The following is a 15,616-nucleotide window of genomic DNA, read 5'->3' as shown; positions in this document are numbered from 1 at the left end:
TGATACCTAAAGGAGCGCTACCATGCACCATTCCAGAACTCAGGTTCTGCGTGAACAACAGGGGGCTCAACTCATGTAACCAAGACTGAAACACACCATACCCCAAGCTGATGAACTCACTGACAGGCTGGCAGCTGCCAAGTCCTGAGTACCCTTGATCTTTCATCAGGGTACTTAATGGTAAGACTGCCCTGACTGAGGGGACAAAAGAGAGGTCAGCCTTCTGTACCCCAGAGGGCCACTTCCAATTCAGGGTGATGACCTTTGGATTAAAGAATGCCAACTTGGAGCCTTCATCAATTACAGCTACGTTCCAAGGGAACAGAGGTGGAGTGCTATTGAGTGAGGGGCTTATGCAGTGGTCAGGGCACTGAAGTAGCGGACACCATGCCTTTTTGAGATTCGCTTCTGAGTTCTCTCTCACACTCACACACACACACACACACACACACCCCACAGACCCCTCAGATGGCTCATGCAAATGAGAGATGAGAATCCCAAACTGTTGAGGTGGTCCATCTCCCTATGGAATGGAGTCCACAGAGGAACACTATCATGGGACAAACCACTGCAATGCTGATGGTCCGGATTCTTCCATCTTAGTGATGAGAACTCACAGAAGGTTGGATAGTTCTCTTCACTTTCATTTTGGGGGGTGGAGGGGTGGGAACATGTTAGACATGCCAGCTTTATGGCAGCCTTCACCCAAAGTTGTGGCATGCTTGCCTCCTGTTTTGCTGACTCTAACTTTGTTTTTGTTGGCCTTAGGAGACTGTGCACTTTACCACTGCATATTTAGTTTACTAGTAATACCCCAGTGCAATGGCATAATATATACCATGGCCTGTAAACTAAATGCTGCTAGTGGGCCTGCAGCACTTACTGTAACACCCACTTAAGTAGCCTCTTCAAACAGGTCACAGGCTTGCCAATGTAGTCTATGAGCAGTTTTAAACTGCCTATTCAACTTAGCAAAAAAAACACTTCTCAGGCCTAAAACTCCCTTTTTAATACATATATGTCACCCAAAGGGTAGGCCCTAAACAGCCCATAGGACAGGTGCATTTGATTTGAAAGGATGGACATGTACCTTTCAGTTGTACATGTCATGGTAGTGAAAAACTCAAATAGTTTTTCACTAGTGTGAGGCCTACCTCTCTTCTATAGGATATCATGGGGTACGTTATTACCTAAAATAAGTGTTAGGAGCAGGTAAAACTGTCTTGTTTGATGTCTAGGGGATTGTAATTTAAAATCCTTTTCAATGGTAAAGTCTGATTATAAGTCATAGTTCTAAAATTGCCCCTTTTAGAAAGTTGCCATATTCTTGTCCTAACCATTTTGTGCCTGCAACCTGTTCCTGGGTCGCATGACTAGGTGTAGTTGGCAATTGACCTTTGTGCATTCCTCTCGGACAGCCACACAATAGACCAGTTTGAGGTTGGCAGGATGGCCCATCCAAGCAGGATGGCGGGTGGTTCTGTGCACAGCTTCACTTTCACTTCAAAAATACACAGCCTCTGCTCACACACAAAGAACTTCACACTAGCCTATTGTGACTGTAGACTGACTCAAATCGGGTCAGGGAGATGAGATATTCCAGGCACGTCTGTGGTGAGAAAACACCAAAAGTTTCTTCTGCTTATAAGTAGCACCAGGTATAAATTAGGCCCCTCAGACTCACAATTCAGTTCACTTCTGGACCTGCGGAAGGACTCTCAGAAGACCACCCTGCTGCCTGTGGCCTGCTGTACACTTCAGAGGACTACTCTGCTGCATCAAGAGGATAGGACTGCCCTGCTACCTGTAGCCAGTCCATGCCCTCAAGAGACTGCCCTGCTGCTTGAGACCTACTTTTTTGCTTGAACCCAAAACTTCCAGAGTGGGTCCAAGGGCTAACCATCTGGGCTCCGATTCAGAGCCTCAGGGTCAGAAAAGGCTCCAACCACCATGAACTTGCACATGGACACAGCCTAAGTGAGTCCTAACCCTCCAAGTGGTGCCCCTCCAGTCCTGGACTTTGGAAGTGGTGGTAGAGGTGTTCAGACAGCCCAAATTTAAAATTTGGGATTTAGAATGTTTTCTGCTAAAAACCGCTCTTAGAACCAAGAGGAGACCGGTGACCTACCTGTTTGCAGAGCCACCTAAGGTGCATCAAAGTCTGCCTGACTTCGCATCAGCTCCCGCTACGTTCTTCTGTGCAGCAGCAAACACTGTTCAGCAGCTCCTCGTAGAGTGCTCCTTTTCATACTAAAGTTTAAAAACTCATAACTCTAGTTATACTGAGTGGATTTTTGTTCTTTTTGAAAGTGGATTGGGCCTGACAATGGCAACCAATGAAAACACCAATGGCCTTGGAGACCCTGCTGAAGCCAAATATCAGTTACACCATCATGTTCTGCACTCTATGTAGTTCGTTGATGGCAAAGGCTGGGAGGGCCAAAGAGCGGGCATTATTATTGTACAGTCAGAAAATGATAGAAACTTTAGCCACTGGGTATCTCAGTAGTAGAACCGGTATTAAAGGAATGATTTTCTTCAGAATCCTCAGCTGATGGTAACAGCATATGAAAACAGAAATAATCAGAGAGTTGGGTGTGAGTTCCTGGACCAGAAGGCTTTTTACTTTTTCTGATGGAATTGGCATTGTCCGAGATGAAATAGGCATTGTCCAACAATTACAATTTGGATGGCCTTGGGGATTCCTGACCAAGCATCAGCATCTCCATTTTGGAGGAACTGATCTTGAAAGAGTTAAGATCCTTCCAATGGAAAATTGCAGAAAGACATTCACTAGTTTGATCATGAATATCCTCTACTGATTTGCTGAACCCCAGAACAATCTAAGAGTCATCCTCATCATTTTAAATCCATATGCCATTATGATCTAGGCAAGTGGATGGAGATAAATATTAAAGAGAACGGGAGAGAGGAGAAGTGTGAAGGACACCAAAACCAACATCCTGCGGGTTGAGTACAAAATGAGGAGAAATTAAGGATTATTTTTTCTTAGATAACCACCTTTCCCAGGAAGCCCATTCTTCTTAATTTGCTGGGTCAAGGTGGAAGGGTCACTTGTGTCAAATGCAGCAGAAGGATCAAGCAAAATTATGGCATGTTCTCATCCAGACCCCATCTGTGTTCATTTATGACTGCCACTGGTGCAATATTTGTTCCCAGGCTGTGCTTAAACCCTATATGGAACACATCAAGGAACCAGATAATTGGTTAGGAATCCAGAGAACCACCTGCCTAAAGAAATCTCACCTATTTTAGAAGTATAAGACTTGAAAAGATCTTAATCTGAGATTTAAGTGAAAGGTTCTGGATTAGGAGCTCAAAATCTGAGACTGAGGGGTGGTGTTGGAGCAGAAATAGTCCACAATGTAAGACTAGAGATGCCAGTAGTCATCTTCATCAAATAACTTTATTCGATTCATTGAATCATAAAAGTAAACATACATAAAACATCTTTAAAATGTTCAGTACAACATTTGGGGTGGATAAATATAGAAGTTTCACAATATAAAAATGTAAAACATGATTTTAAACTTTCAGCATATTCTATGACTATCCGAAAATAACAGAATGGATTTAAACTCTTCAGTCGCATTACCCGGTTTCCTAACACAATTCATATTGTTTCCTAATTAATAATGCAGTTTTGATTAAATTAAGCACAGCACTACAGATGGCAACCGAAGACAAAGATAACTAATTAAAACCCTCTTGATAGGAACTAGGACAAATTTCCTTCAAAATTGGCCTAATAAAGCGTGCCCTTTTATACTTCTATAGTGTGCAAAAGAGCATAAAGTGCATTGTGCTTTGTTGGGCTGAATTATTACATGAACAGGGAGTCAGTCGCTCACACCAGCTCACCGGTTTAAGAAAAGCCAGAAGAAAGTACACTGAACCGAGTCGAAACCTAGTCAGGAGGAAGCGTGATTGTATATGAATACTAACAGATAAATAAAATTCCTGGCCTTTTGGCTGCCTATAAACTAAAAGCTCGTCAACCGAGTCAAACGTTGCTAATTCTTCATAATAAGCATTTTTTATAATTGGTTTCCTATTAGCTGGTATGCTTTCCGGATTGTCATAATAATTTCCCAGACCAATCTTATTGAATGCATTTTTAACATAACAGATCCAAGGGATGGACAATACCTTTTCCAAGCTCATACAGTCCTTAATAATCCCTCTAGTAAATGACAATTCCTCTGAAGACCACACTTTCTCCCATAAAATTAATGGGGCAATTTTAATTCGGTCTTCAACATAATCGACTCCCAGTTCGGAGTGACAGAATTTTGTAGGAGTACTAATTGGGACCATCAATAGTCTTTTTAAAAATGTGTTTTCCAGGATTTGTATCTGGCTGCTTTTTTTGATAGCCCCATACTCGTGCCCCATAGGTTGTACCTGACCGGCATTTTGATTTATATAAAGTAAGTATTTCTGCAACCGGCTTATGACCCAATTTGAAGGCAAAGCGGAACAAGCCCTCTATGATTCTACTAGTATGTTGGGCCCTCATTGTAATCAGATGGTCCCAATTCAATTTATTATTGAAGACATTACCCAGATATGTGAAGTTAGGTACTTTGTCTAGAGTACTTTCTTTTACCACACATTTCCTCGTTTTTGTTTGTTTTAGGTGACACAAATGACTTACTAAAATTTACTTTAAAATCCAATGCCATCATAAAGTCAGTAAAAGCAATCAAAGCTTTTTGTAGGCTATTAGAAGTTAAAGTCATCAATACCGTATAATCCGCATATGACAAAAGGGGAACCGGCTTTCCTCCTATGCTTGGAAAGTCCAAGTGCTTTTTGTTAGATTTGGGGGTCTCTAGTTGGCAAAGGTAGGTACTTGTGACAAATAGGGACCCTCTCCTCTAGTCAGGACAAGGGGATTACACACCTAAAATAACCCCTGCTCACCCTCTAGGTTGCGTGGCGCGAGCAGTCAAGGCTTATTTTCAGAGGCGTTGTAAGTTAAGCAGTTGTGACCACATACAGTAACCCAGTGACAACACTACAAATAGACACCACGCAGGTTTTATATAAAAAATAAGTAGACTTTATATAGAGTTACCACAAGACCATAAACGACAAAAATACACACTATGATTACTTTAACTCCTTCGATGCTGATGAAGGAACCGCTCCGTCATCAGCTGCGGTGGCGATGTGCTGATGACGGAGCGGTTCTGTCATGGCTCGCTCGCCGCGCCTGCGCGGCGCGGATTCCGCGCCTACGCGTTCCATTGAGCGGGCGGGGCCATGACGGAACCGCTCCATCATGAGCACAGCTCAACCGAGGCTGGTGACCGAGCGGTTCCGTCACCAGCATGGGCGCGCCCCGCGGCCGCCCCGCCCCCTTAGCGCTGCGCTGGAATAGCCACCGCAGCAAAGGTGTTAAGATGGAAGATTTAAGTACTCAGATGCGACACTCTGCGTCAATGTACCTTAGGTAGCGTTGCGCTTCCACGACAAGCAATGTCGCAGCGATGGGAAATGCGGCAAAGTCAGGTGCAAAGAAATAAAGACGTGAAGATCTTCCTGATGCGGCGCGCTTCTCGGGAATGCGAGAAACTCTTCGTTCGATGCGTGGATTGCAGCGGCGACAGCCTTACGATGCGACGGCAAGAGCTCCAGCGGCGACGCTCTTTCCACGATGTGTGAAGCTTCCGCTCGATGCGACAACTACAGCGGCGACATCCAAGATGCGACGCCAGCAGCTCTGGCGGTGGCTCGCTTCTCGGGGATAAGAGGTGCTCTTGGTCGATGCGGTGCAATGCGACTGTTCCAGCGGCGACACCCTCCGGCTTCGGAGTTGCGACGGCAGGCACAGCGACGGCGACACGCTCCGACCTCGTAGCGTGATTCTTCTCGTGATGCGGTGCAGTGCGACAGCTCCAGCGGCGACACCCTCCTTCTTCGGAGTTGCGACGGCAGCAGCAGCGACGGCGACACGCTTCCTCTCCGTTGCGGCACGCTTCTCTCCGATGGGGTGCAGTGCGACAGTTCCAGCGGCGACACCCTTCTTCTCCTTCAGAGTAGCGACGGCGACACGCTTCTTCTCGTTGAGTCGCGCTTCCATCTCCTTGCGACACACAGTTCCTTAGAAGGCCCAAAACAGCAGCAGGCACTTCAAAAGAACTCTGGGGAGCTGGGGGTGAAGTCTGTTGTCCCTGAGACTTCAGCAGGAGGAAAGCTCTTTTCCAAGCCCTTGGAGAGCCTTCACAAGTTGAAAGCAAAGTACACAAAGTTCCTTTCTCCTTCCTTTGGCAGTAAGGCAACCACTGCAGGCCAATCCCCCAAGCAGCACTTCAGCTTGGGAATAGTCTCTCCTCAGTTTCTTCAGGTTCCTCTCCTCAGTAAAGGTTACTTCTTGTAGTCCAAAGTGATCTAATTTCATGGGATCAGGGTCCCAATATTTATACCCAGAAATCCTTAGTTCTCGGAGGGGAGAGGGGCCTTTGCCCAGTCCAAACCAGTTCTGAAGCACTCTGTTTACCAGACTTCTCCTTTCCTTTCACAGTGCAGGGCATGCACATCAGACGCCCCACAGGAGATGGAGCCAGCATTGTGGAAGGCAAGTACAGTCCTGGAGCACTTTGTTTACAGGACTCCTTCTCTTCTTTCAGTGTGCAAGGCAGAGACATCACCGCTCCCCAGGTGGTGGAACCAGCATTGTGGAAGGCAGGCACAGCCCTATTCAAGGTTCAGGTGCACTCCTCCCTCCCATCTAGATGCAGATCTCTCTATTCACCACTGGGTGACTCAGCCTGTCTCCTGGAATTCCCCAGCCCTTTCACTCACAAAACCAGACATAGGAATACACAAAATATCAGAGGCAGGTTTGAATGGTTAGACAAGCAAATACCTACTTTCTAAAGTGGTATTTGCAAACATAGAATATTAAAATAAACTTTATTTTATTTATTTATTTTATTCAATTTATATAGCGCGTTATACCCTGGGGTCTCTAAGTGCTTGTCCAGGTGACATCGCTAGATTCCTAATTGAGCACAAACGGACAGATTTCAAGTTTTACAGCCGGCCTTACAACCCCGCCCAACTTTACTAAAAGATGTATTTTATTATTCTGAGTTCAGGCTTACTAAAATCGAATTTCTACCATGTTCTCTGAGACAGTTAGGATTATAAAATGTAATAACTAACAGCCCATTCTGGCCTATGGAGAACAGGTAGCCTTGCAATAGTGAAAAACGAAAATGGCTGTAATTCACTATCAGGACATGCCACACACATCAGGGCTTGTCCTACCTTATACTTACAATGCACCCTGTCCTTGGGCCTACCATAGGGGTGCCTGATATGAAGAAAAGAGAAGATTGAGAGACTGGGAAGTGGGTGCACTTGCCCAGTCAGCATGACAGTACCAGACTGCACGCAGGCTCTGCAATGGCAGACCTTAGACACATTGTACAAGCAGCATTTGGATTACACGCCCTGGCACACTCAGTGCACTAGACTAGGGTCTGACAAGTAAACCAAATAGTCAAACATGGAACCACTGATTAGTACACCAATTTACAGTAGGGAGCACTTGCACTGTGGCACTGAATAGCAGTGGCACTGAATAGCAGTGGCATAGTGCCCAAAGCATCTAACACCAGAAAAAATACATGAGGGAACAGCAAAAAATGGAAGGGAGACCCACGCCAATGGTGCCAGGTCTAACACTGATCTAATAAAAATTTCCCCACCCATTTGTATATAAAAGAAATAAAAATGGGGCCAGTATGCATCCCTGTCTGACACCCTCAGTAGACACAATAGGACTCGTTTTTCGCCCCCTGGTCCGTAGCGTATAGAAACAGATGTTGTTGATTGCAATCTATGCAACAGGGTAATGAGTGCTTCCTCAAAGCCCATTCTTTCCAATAATGTCCACAGCTTCCCTCTGTTGACTGTGTCGAAAGCACTGGATAAGTCCATGAAGGCCAGGTGGATTGATCCACCCTTGACCTTCATGTACTTACCCATGACTAGGGACAGGTTGAGACATTGTTCATTTGTCCCCATTCCCTTCCGGAAGCCATATTGTGATTGAGATATAAGACCAGAGTCATTAGCCCAAGTTTCCAGACGGGCAAGAATTACCCTCCCCAACACTTTACACGTTGCATCAATTAGGGTTATGGACCTATAGCATACAGGATCATTCCTGCTGCCTTTCTTATATATCGGCACCACCACAGCCTCTTTCCATGTATTAGGGTTGCGACCCACTATTATTGCTTTAAAAACATTTGCCAAAAAAGGAAGCTATAATTGGAGATTGGCCTTGAACATGACTACGGGTACCCCATCTGACCCTGGAGCTTTTGCAGCGATGCCCTTTATCAGCGCCTCTTCAACCTTCCCGGCATAGATGGATAGACTCAATTGGGTCGCAGTTGTCTTTTCGGTCTTCCAAAGATACGCCATTTGGGTTGAATATTTGCGAGCAGTTGTCTCCCCAGGATTCCCCTGTTATATTTGATTCCATATATTTCTAAACATCTTCTGTAAAAAAAGGACGATTTATGACTTCCCAGAATCCCCTGGAATCCTTGAGAGCGCTAGCTCTCTCCGAGTCTTCCCAGGTAAGTCTTCTTTTTTCATCCTTCCTAAGCCCACTTACTTGTTTCTAAAGTTGTCTTGTTGAACTTATTAAGGCCCTATCGCAGGGGACCATGTGCAAGGTTTTTTAAATGTATTTTTGGGCCCTAGAACACTCTGCATTAAACCATTTAATTTCCTGTTGGTCATTGATGCCACTAGTCATTCCATGAGATGATAAGGAGGTTCAGAAGTAAGAGGTTGTGGTGCAAGACTGAACATTTTAGGAATAATAATAATTTAATATTAAACACAGATACAGTGAAAAAGTTAGGAACATGATATCAAGGTATGAAACTGGAGATAGTCCAGAACTAAGTTTAGAAAATGTTTCTCAGGTACAAGGGACCGACTGCATACATCAGGTTTGACCAAACTCTTGGTAGAAATATTAGAAACACTTACAGTTAATTCAAAGATCCCCAATGCAGACCCAGTGGCTCAACGGTACTACAAAAACAACCTGTCAGCATGTACGACTCAAAAACAAGGCCAGTGTTAGGGCTGGGAATAGTATTCAAGTTAGGATGTGCATGAAGACTTACCAGCAGGCTAAGATGCAGAGCCCAGTGAATAGGATGATGGGGATAGGATAAGATGCACACAACAGACCATGGGTGTAAAAGGCCCGAGATATCCTGTCGCGCAGCTTGTCAGTCAGGCTCATCCTCCTGGGCTGCTGTCACCTGCCCGCCATCACGGGGTGTGTCAAGATGTTAGCAGAGGTAGGCCATAGATGGCAGCTTCTTTGGCGTGCACCATGGGGTCGGGGACCTGTAAAGGAAAAGTAAAGAGAACATCAAGTATAGACATTTTACTGAGTTTTACCTGCACTTTATATATATTGTATGTTAACAGGAATGTGATCTCGAACTATAATTAAATAAGTGTTGTAATGCTAAATACCCATAAGCACTAGCGAGCCACAGATGTGTAGTGTTACCCCCTAGTTTGTAATTTTGTATTTTAGAGTGTATGTTTAGTCTGCACCAGTGCACAACAACACACACAAAAGATGCATACAGGCATGCATTAAAGACCCACTGTTGTTGCACTTTCTATGTATTAGAAATTGTATACTGCTACTTATTTATTTCTATTTTTTATAGGGTGGAGATAAGATAAAAACTTTGGAGTGCATGTTTTGGAGAGCTGCTACTCTTTTTGCATACTTCATGCATCACTATGGCTGAAAGGGTATTGTTTGGACTTATACTGGGTGCTTCCTTGTGTCTGGACAAATCTATACCTCTCTGAAGAGCTCTAATGAGACCAAAACACGTGTCAGGGGTGGCTTTTATTCATTTGAGGTCGGTTTGGATTGGATTTTACCAACTCAAAGCTGTAAGACTGTGCCTGGAGTGGGAAAAGGCTTTGGCCATTTACAGCTCAGCATGGATAGCACTGTGCTAATCCTATGCTTAAAAATGTTGTTGTAGAAATGGTAAAAGACTTTGTCCCTTTCTATCTTGGCATGGATGGCACTGTGCTAATCCTACGCTTAAAGACTTTGATAGAAAATCAGACATTTGAGGTGAGCAAATTTAGAGTGCCGCGGGTGTTGCGAGTGCTCTATTCAGGAGCTGCTTTCCACTTAAACTTGAGAACTACCTAGAGTTCTCTGCTTCTTTTTTTGTGTGTGTATATATATATATATATATATATATATATATATATATATATATATACACACACACACACACACACACGCACACATACATACACACACACACACTCCTGATTCTAGTTGTGCATTGAAATTTTGGGGTGATCGGTCAAAAGGGGGCTGGGGGCCGAAAGGGGGGGGGAAGCATGTGTAATAAAGAGCCCCCGCTAGCGAGGAACTCCAACATGGATCGTGGTTTTCGGCTCTCAGGGGGAGCGGTCGGCGGTCTAAAGGAAGGCCGAAGCCCTCCGATGACATTAGATGCCAAGAGAAAAGCAGGAGAGAACGAGGAGCCATGAAACGAGGGAAGAGGACCGGAGGCCAGCACCGAAGAGGAGGAAGCAGGGACAACGAGTGGCACGACCAGACCCAGGACCACGGAAGAGAGCGGCAGAGGAGCAGGAGACTGCTTCCAAGGAGGCCCGTGTCTAAGGAAGGAAAAGGCAGAAGTATCCAGACGTTCCAGAGGAGTGCAGGACGCCCCCATACCCCTTCCTGCTGTCCCGGAGGACCATGGCTCCAGGCAAGTGCCCTGGTTAAAATATTTGAAAACGGGGGCAGGGAGGGGAGGAGAAGAGTGAACTCTGAGTCAAAAGAAAGGAGTGGGGGGAACTACAGCACACCTGTAGAAGCCCTCACTCCTTTCCCTTCACCCTGGTGACAAAAAGCAAGCTGGTGACGGTAGCACTTCTTACGCACTAAGGACTTAAGATTGACCTCCACATTAATTTTTTTCCTTCTTTCCCTGGGACGACCGGAATCCTCATTGAACCAGAGGGAACCGGAAAGATGGGAAACCTGAAGTGAAGGCCCTACACCGGAACCGGGAAGACTAGGGACTGTCTGTTGTTTACCTCATTTCTAGGCTTACAGTGGGTTAAAACCCAGGACTTTAGTTTCTTTTAGACTGGAACTCTCTTTTGCCTTAAATAACTTCAATCTCCTTTATTTACTATTAAAAACATAATAAGGCTAGACAAGTCTTATAACCTTACACTGCCCGACGTCTTCATTCACAGCCCCTTGTAGTGCCTCACCCCACTCTTTTGGGCCAACTTACAACAAGTTTACCATGTTAATTCCCATAGATTTTGTAGACATTACTACAGCCCGAACTGCTGGAGGGAATTACACCAAATTTGGCAGAAGGCTAGCTCTTGGTCCAGAAAGAGGCATTTTGGTATTTGTTATAAGTCTGTTCAGTAGTTTTGGAGTTTATTAAAGAAAAAATGTGGGTGGAACCTTCGTGAATCCAACAGATCTCATGCTGAGATCCGATTGGCTGCCAACACTTCAGCCTGGAAGTGTTGGAAGTCATCCTGGGTCTCGGACTCAACCGAGTCCCACAAATAAGGTAAAAAAAAAAAAAAGAGAGGGGGGAAGGGTAGGAATATCCTGACCTCCTAGGCCTGATGCTGGTGTTCATCAGGGAGCGCGCCAGGGTCAAAAAACATTTTTTTTTTCATCATAGCGAAAAATAAAAAATAAAAACAATCGGTCTTCCATGCTTGTTTGTATTTGAACTCCTGGGTGGGTCGGGTCCCAGGGCTCATTATATGAATTATGGGGAGGGGGTTGCATGCAGCCCCCCATTATAATGGCCAATGGGACCACCACCTCTCAAGGGCTTCATTAATAAATTGGAGGGGGGGGGACTCGTGGACTCTCTTAATGGCCAGGGACCACCACCTCCCGGTGCCACAAATTCAACTTCGAGAGGGGAAGCAAGGCCCCTCTCACAGGTCATATTCAGCCCCGCGGACCACCACCTCTCCAGGGTATGGCCAAATGTAAACTGGGAGGGGGTGGTGAGGGTCTCTCCCCCTTTCCCGCTCCGCCCAGGCTGTTTTCAGCCCCGGGGAGCACAACCTCTGCGGGGCAGGCCCTAGAAGAACAAAGGAGACATTAATGACCCATGGGACCGCCGCCCCCCAGGGCCGACTTCCTATGCACTGGGTTGTCCCACCCCGGGATATAGCAGTTTGCTCTCGCTTGGCGTGAGCTTTGACAGATCATTTGAGATGTCATCAGTGATGTCACTGACCAAGTCATGATTGATGTAATTTACACAGCCCCCTCTGGAGATTTCGGCCCTCAGGAACCCATTCCTCGAGTTCTGGCCATTTGTTTCAATTATTGAAGGGAGGGGGCCGAGCAGCCTCCCTCTGGAGCAATTTTCAGTACCTGGGACCCCATTCCCAGGCGCCTCCCCTTTTTTTTATATATATATTTTTTTTTAAGGGAAGGGGACTGCACAGCCCCCCTCCCAGTGCGATGTTTGCTCCAGGGACCCAATCCCCTAGGGCCTGGCTACAGTACTGGGTGCCCTGGTCCCACCCAGGGCACCCAGTCATTTTTGTTGGGGACCGTGGGGGAGTCAGAATGCCCCCAAGGTCCCTGACGGCTCCCCGCCTCCTGCGGGAGTTGGCATTGCTGTTAGAGGGCGCTGTTTTCATGCAGCTACCTCTGCCCAAAAGCAATTCTGTTGCCCTTTGTGCATGCAAAAGCATTTTCTGCTCTCGCTTGCACGAAGCGGAGCAGAGTTTGCTATCAATCCATCAATCAGGGAATTGTAAACGCACTACTCACCCTTGAGGGTCTCAAGGCGCTGAGGGTGGGGGGGCTGGGGGGAGCAGTCCCAATGAGAACACCACAGGTGGACTTACCACAGGAAGATCCTACTGATGGAAAAAACACTGGGTCGAAATTGGCTCTTAGCACTCCTAGTAGCCTAATTGAAGTAGAGCCGAATAGGGCCATTGGCGCAGTGTCCACCTCGACACTTACGGAAGAAGTCCTGGTCAAGAATGAGCAATTGTCTGATCACTCCATCCTATGAAGTCCCTTATTATGTAACATAAGTCGAAACCTGGCCAGTTCTGAAATGCCTTTTAATACATTTGCAGAATCTACACCGTTCTATCGCAGAAGGCTTCTTGGACGGCTATACGAAGGCCTTAAGTCCTCAGTAGATTGTAAATCCCTTGGCTATTTCTGCACCGGTAAATTTCTTTGGCTCGAACAAACTGTCTCCTCAATTAGCAGATATGAATATAACTTGATGCTCTGAAATGGCACACAGTCTAAATATTTCAACATCTCCAGACATTGGTGAGGTGCTGTTAAATATGTGGCAAGCAGTCGTTGAAGTCTTGTCACACCATTCTGAGAAAATGGACGTACAAGTGGTTCTATTAAATACAGTAGCTGTCTACATTGCTGGGATTGATCACAAGCTAACTAATTCAAACAGTGTTATAACGAGTAAAAAAAATAAATAGGTCTTCTCTGTTTGAAACCAGATGTCACTGCTTGCCGATTTTAGATATACTAAGTACCCTGCCTATTGTTTTAAATAATGTAATATCTGATTTAATAAGTAATAATGCCTCTGCTTGGGGCGTCCTCAATCACTGCACTATCATCAAACTCCTACAGAGTATGAATTCACTAGATCATTTAGGCTCTTCAGAAATTGCCTCAATACAGTTTTTACCACCTTGAAACAACCAGCAATCTGAACTAATTTTGGTTATGTGGTCATCACATGAAGTAGCAGGTCTGGTACTCTGAAAAACATACCTTTAAAGATTGGGGGATAAAAGTTGAGATACTGTTCCTATGCTTAACCACTTATTCTCTATACAGAAGCCCAGAAAGGTGGTGCAGGATACCGCATTTCAGAAATCGCAAGTCAACATAACCTCAATTTTACGCAACCCAACTGGGAGAACCATAACTGCAGTTAAAACGCTTAAGATCAGTGAGGAACACCTATAATAAATGAATCAGAAGTTAAAGAACTAATTTCATTAGAACCCAACCAGATCTAGCTAGATAAAATCCTAAAAAACTTTTTGAACTTGTCAAACAACAATCTCATTATCTACCTGAGAGATTGCAATGGTCGTACCCCATCTTATTCAATTAGACGCCAAAACTTCAAAAGGAACTCCTACCAGAGCAACATACTTTCACTGATAAGAAAATTGCTGCCCAACATGAAAGTGATCACTATCCCCTGCTTCTTACCCTTCAGTGTAACCCTGAACAGACAGCCAACCCTTTGTATCAGGCTAGTGGTAGTCTATCAATTACTAATAATCAGAGGAATGTAAGATGGGAGTCCATAGCTAAAATGAAGTTTCTCTTGCCCAGAAATATTTATACATGCGTTCCATCTTGCTGATCCTCGTTCCTCCTCTAAGGCCATCATGGCCTTTCATGATAAGTGTTTTTAGAGCTAAAGAACATTTTTTCACCAAACCAATTCCCTCAAAAAATGTTATTCTCCGCTCACAGCCACTCTTGTTATAACAAGTCCTGCAGGAAGGCCAAACAAACATTAATATTGGCTATTAAAAGAGGCACCCATTCTGTACTCCAATCTGCCTGAATGGAGCATAAAGCTGCCCAAAGGCGGGAAAAATAGCCTTGGATACCTCTGTAAGGGACGACATCTTGAATGCTATTCACACGGGGAACCAGATAGCATTCTGGCGTTTGATAGTCACAGCTCAAAAACTTCCAGAGTAAGGCCTTAGAATTATATTCTCCCCAAGGATTGGTTTCAGCATTTTCAAGCTCTCTATAATGAGGGAACTGGCGAGTCCTGCCTTGTTCCCTCTATATCCTGTGAAGACTCAGGCAGTGACTCCCCTCCTCACAGTTCTTCCACATAGGCTCGAAAACAACAGTGGTTTTGACCCCTTTTTTACTTTGGGTGAAGCCCTCAAAGCAATCTGCCTTCAGAAAGCAGTTAAGGCCCCTGACAAAATCTAGAGGATCTCTTTAGGTCTGAACCTACAGTCTGGGCCCCATACTTGAATCATGTACCTAATGTGCTCATGGCTGGTGCCCAAATCGGTCTGAACCTACAGTCTGGGTCCCATACTTGAATCATGTACCTAATGTGCTCATGGCTGGTGCCCAAATCTTGTTTCCAGGAAAGGAGCGGAGATAATACCCATTTATAACAAGCAATGGCATAGCATAGCCAATAGGTCTCGCCTTTGGGACCGTATAAGTGTTTAGCCAGAGATATTGACTTTGCCTATGTTTTTAAGCTGAGCTGTACATTAGTTTGTAGAATGCTGCAAAGTTATAATAAACAAGTGTTCAAAGCATTTTTGTTACCTTTTATATGACCAAGAAAGCATTACGTATACGTGAAAGACTATATTAAAAAAGTATTACCTATAAATAATGTTTGGATCTAATTTTGTTCTTTAAATGCTGGCAACTTGTTTCTCTGTGTGTGCCAATGCTTGCTTGTTATGTTTTTTTTTGTTATGGGGGGGCATAAATAAC

General features: G+C 44.9%; 1 protein-coding gene across 6 annotated transcripts in view; it reads right to left on the bottom strand.

The window, feature by feature from the left end:
- SCAP (SREBF chaperone) overlaps positions 1-15,616 on the bottom strand; it is a 678,128-nt gene that overhangs the window by 396,377 nt on the left and 266,135 nt on the right. For all 6 annotated transcript variants that reach the window (XM_078662547.1, XM_078662552.1, XM_078662549.1 and 3 more), the window contains one exon: positions 9,186-9,414. In XM_078662547.1, coding sequence (XP_078518673.1) covers positions 9,186-9,307 — 122 coding nt within the window. In that variant the 5' untranslated portion in view covers positions 9,308-9,414. The remainder of the gene's footprint in view (positions 1-9,185; positions 9,415-15,616) is intronic.

Source organism: Lissotriton helveticus, chromosome 10 (assembly GCF_964261635.1).
Source record: "Lissotriton helveticus chromosome 10, aLisHel1.1, whole genome shotgun sequence".
In the NCBI taxonomy this organism is placed as follows: domain Eukaryota; kingdom Metazoa; phylum Chordata; class Amphibia; order Caudata; family Salamandridae; genus Lissotriton; species Lissotriton helveticus.
Note: the sequence above shows the minus strand (reverse complement) of the source record. Positions and strands in the feature narration are given on the sequence as shown.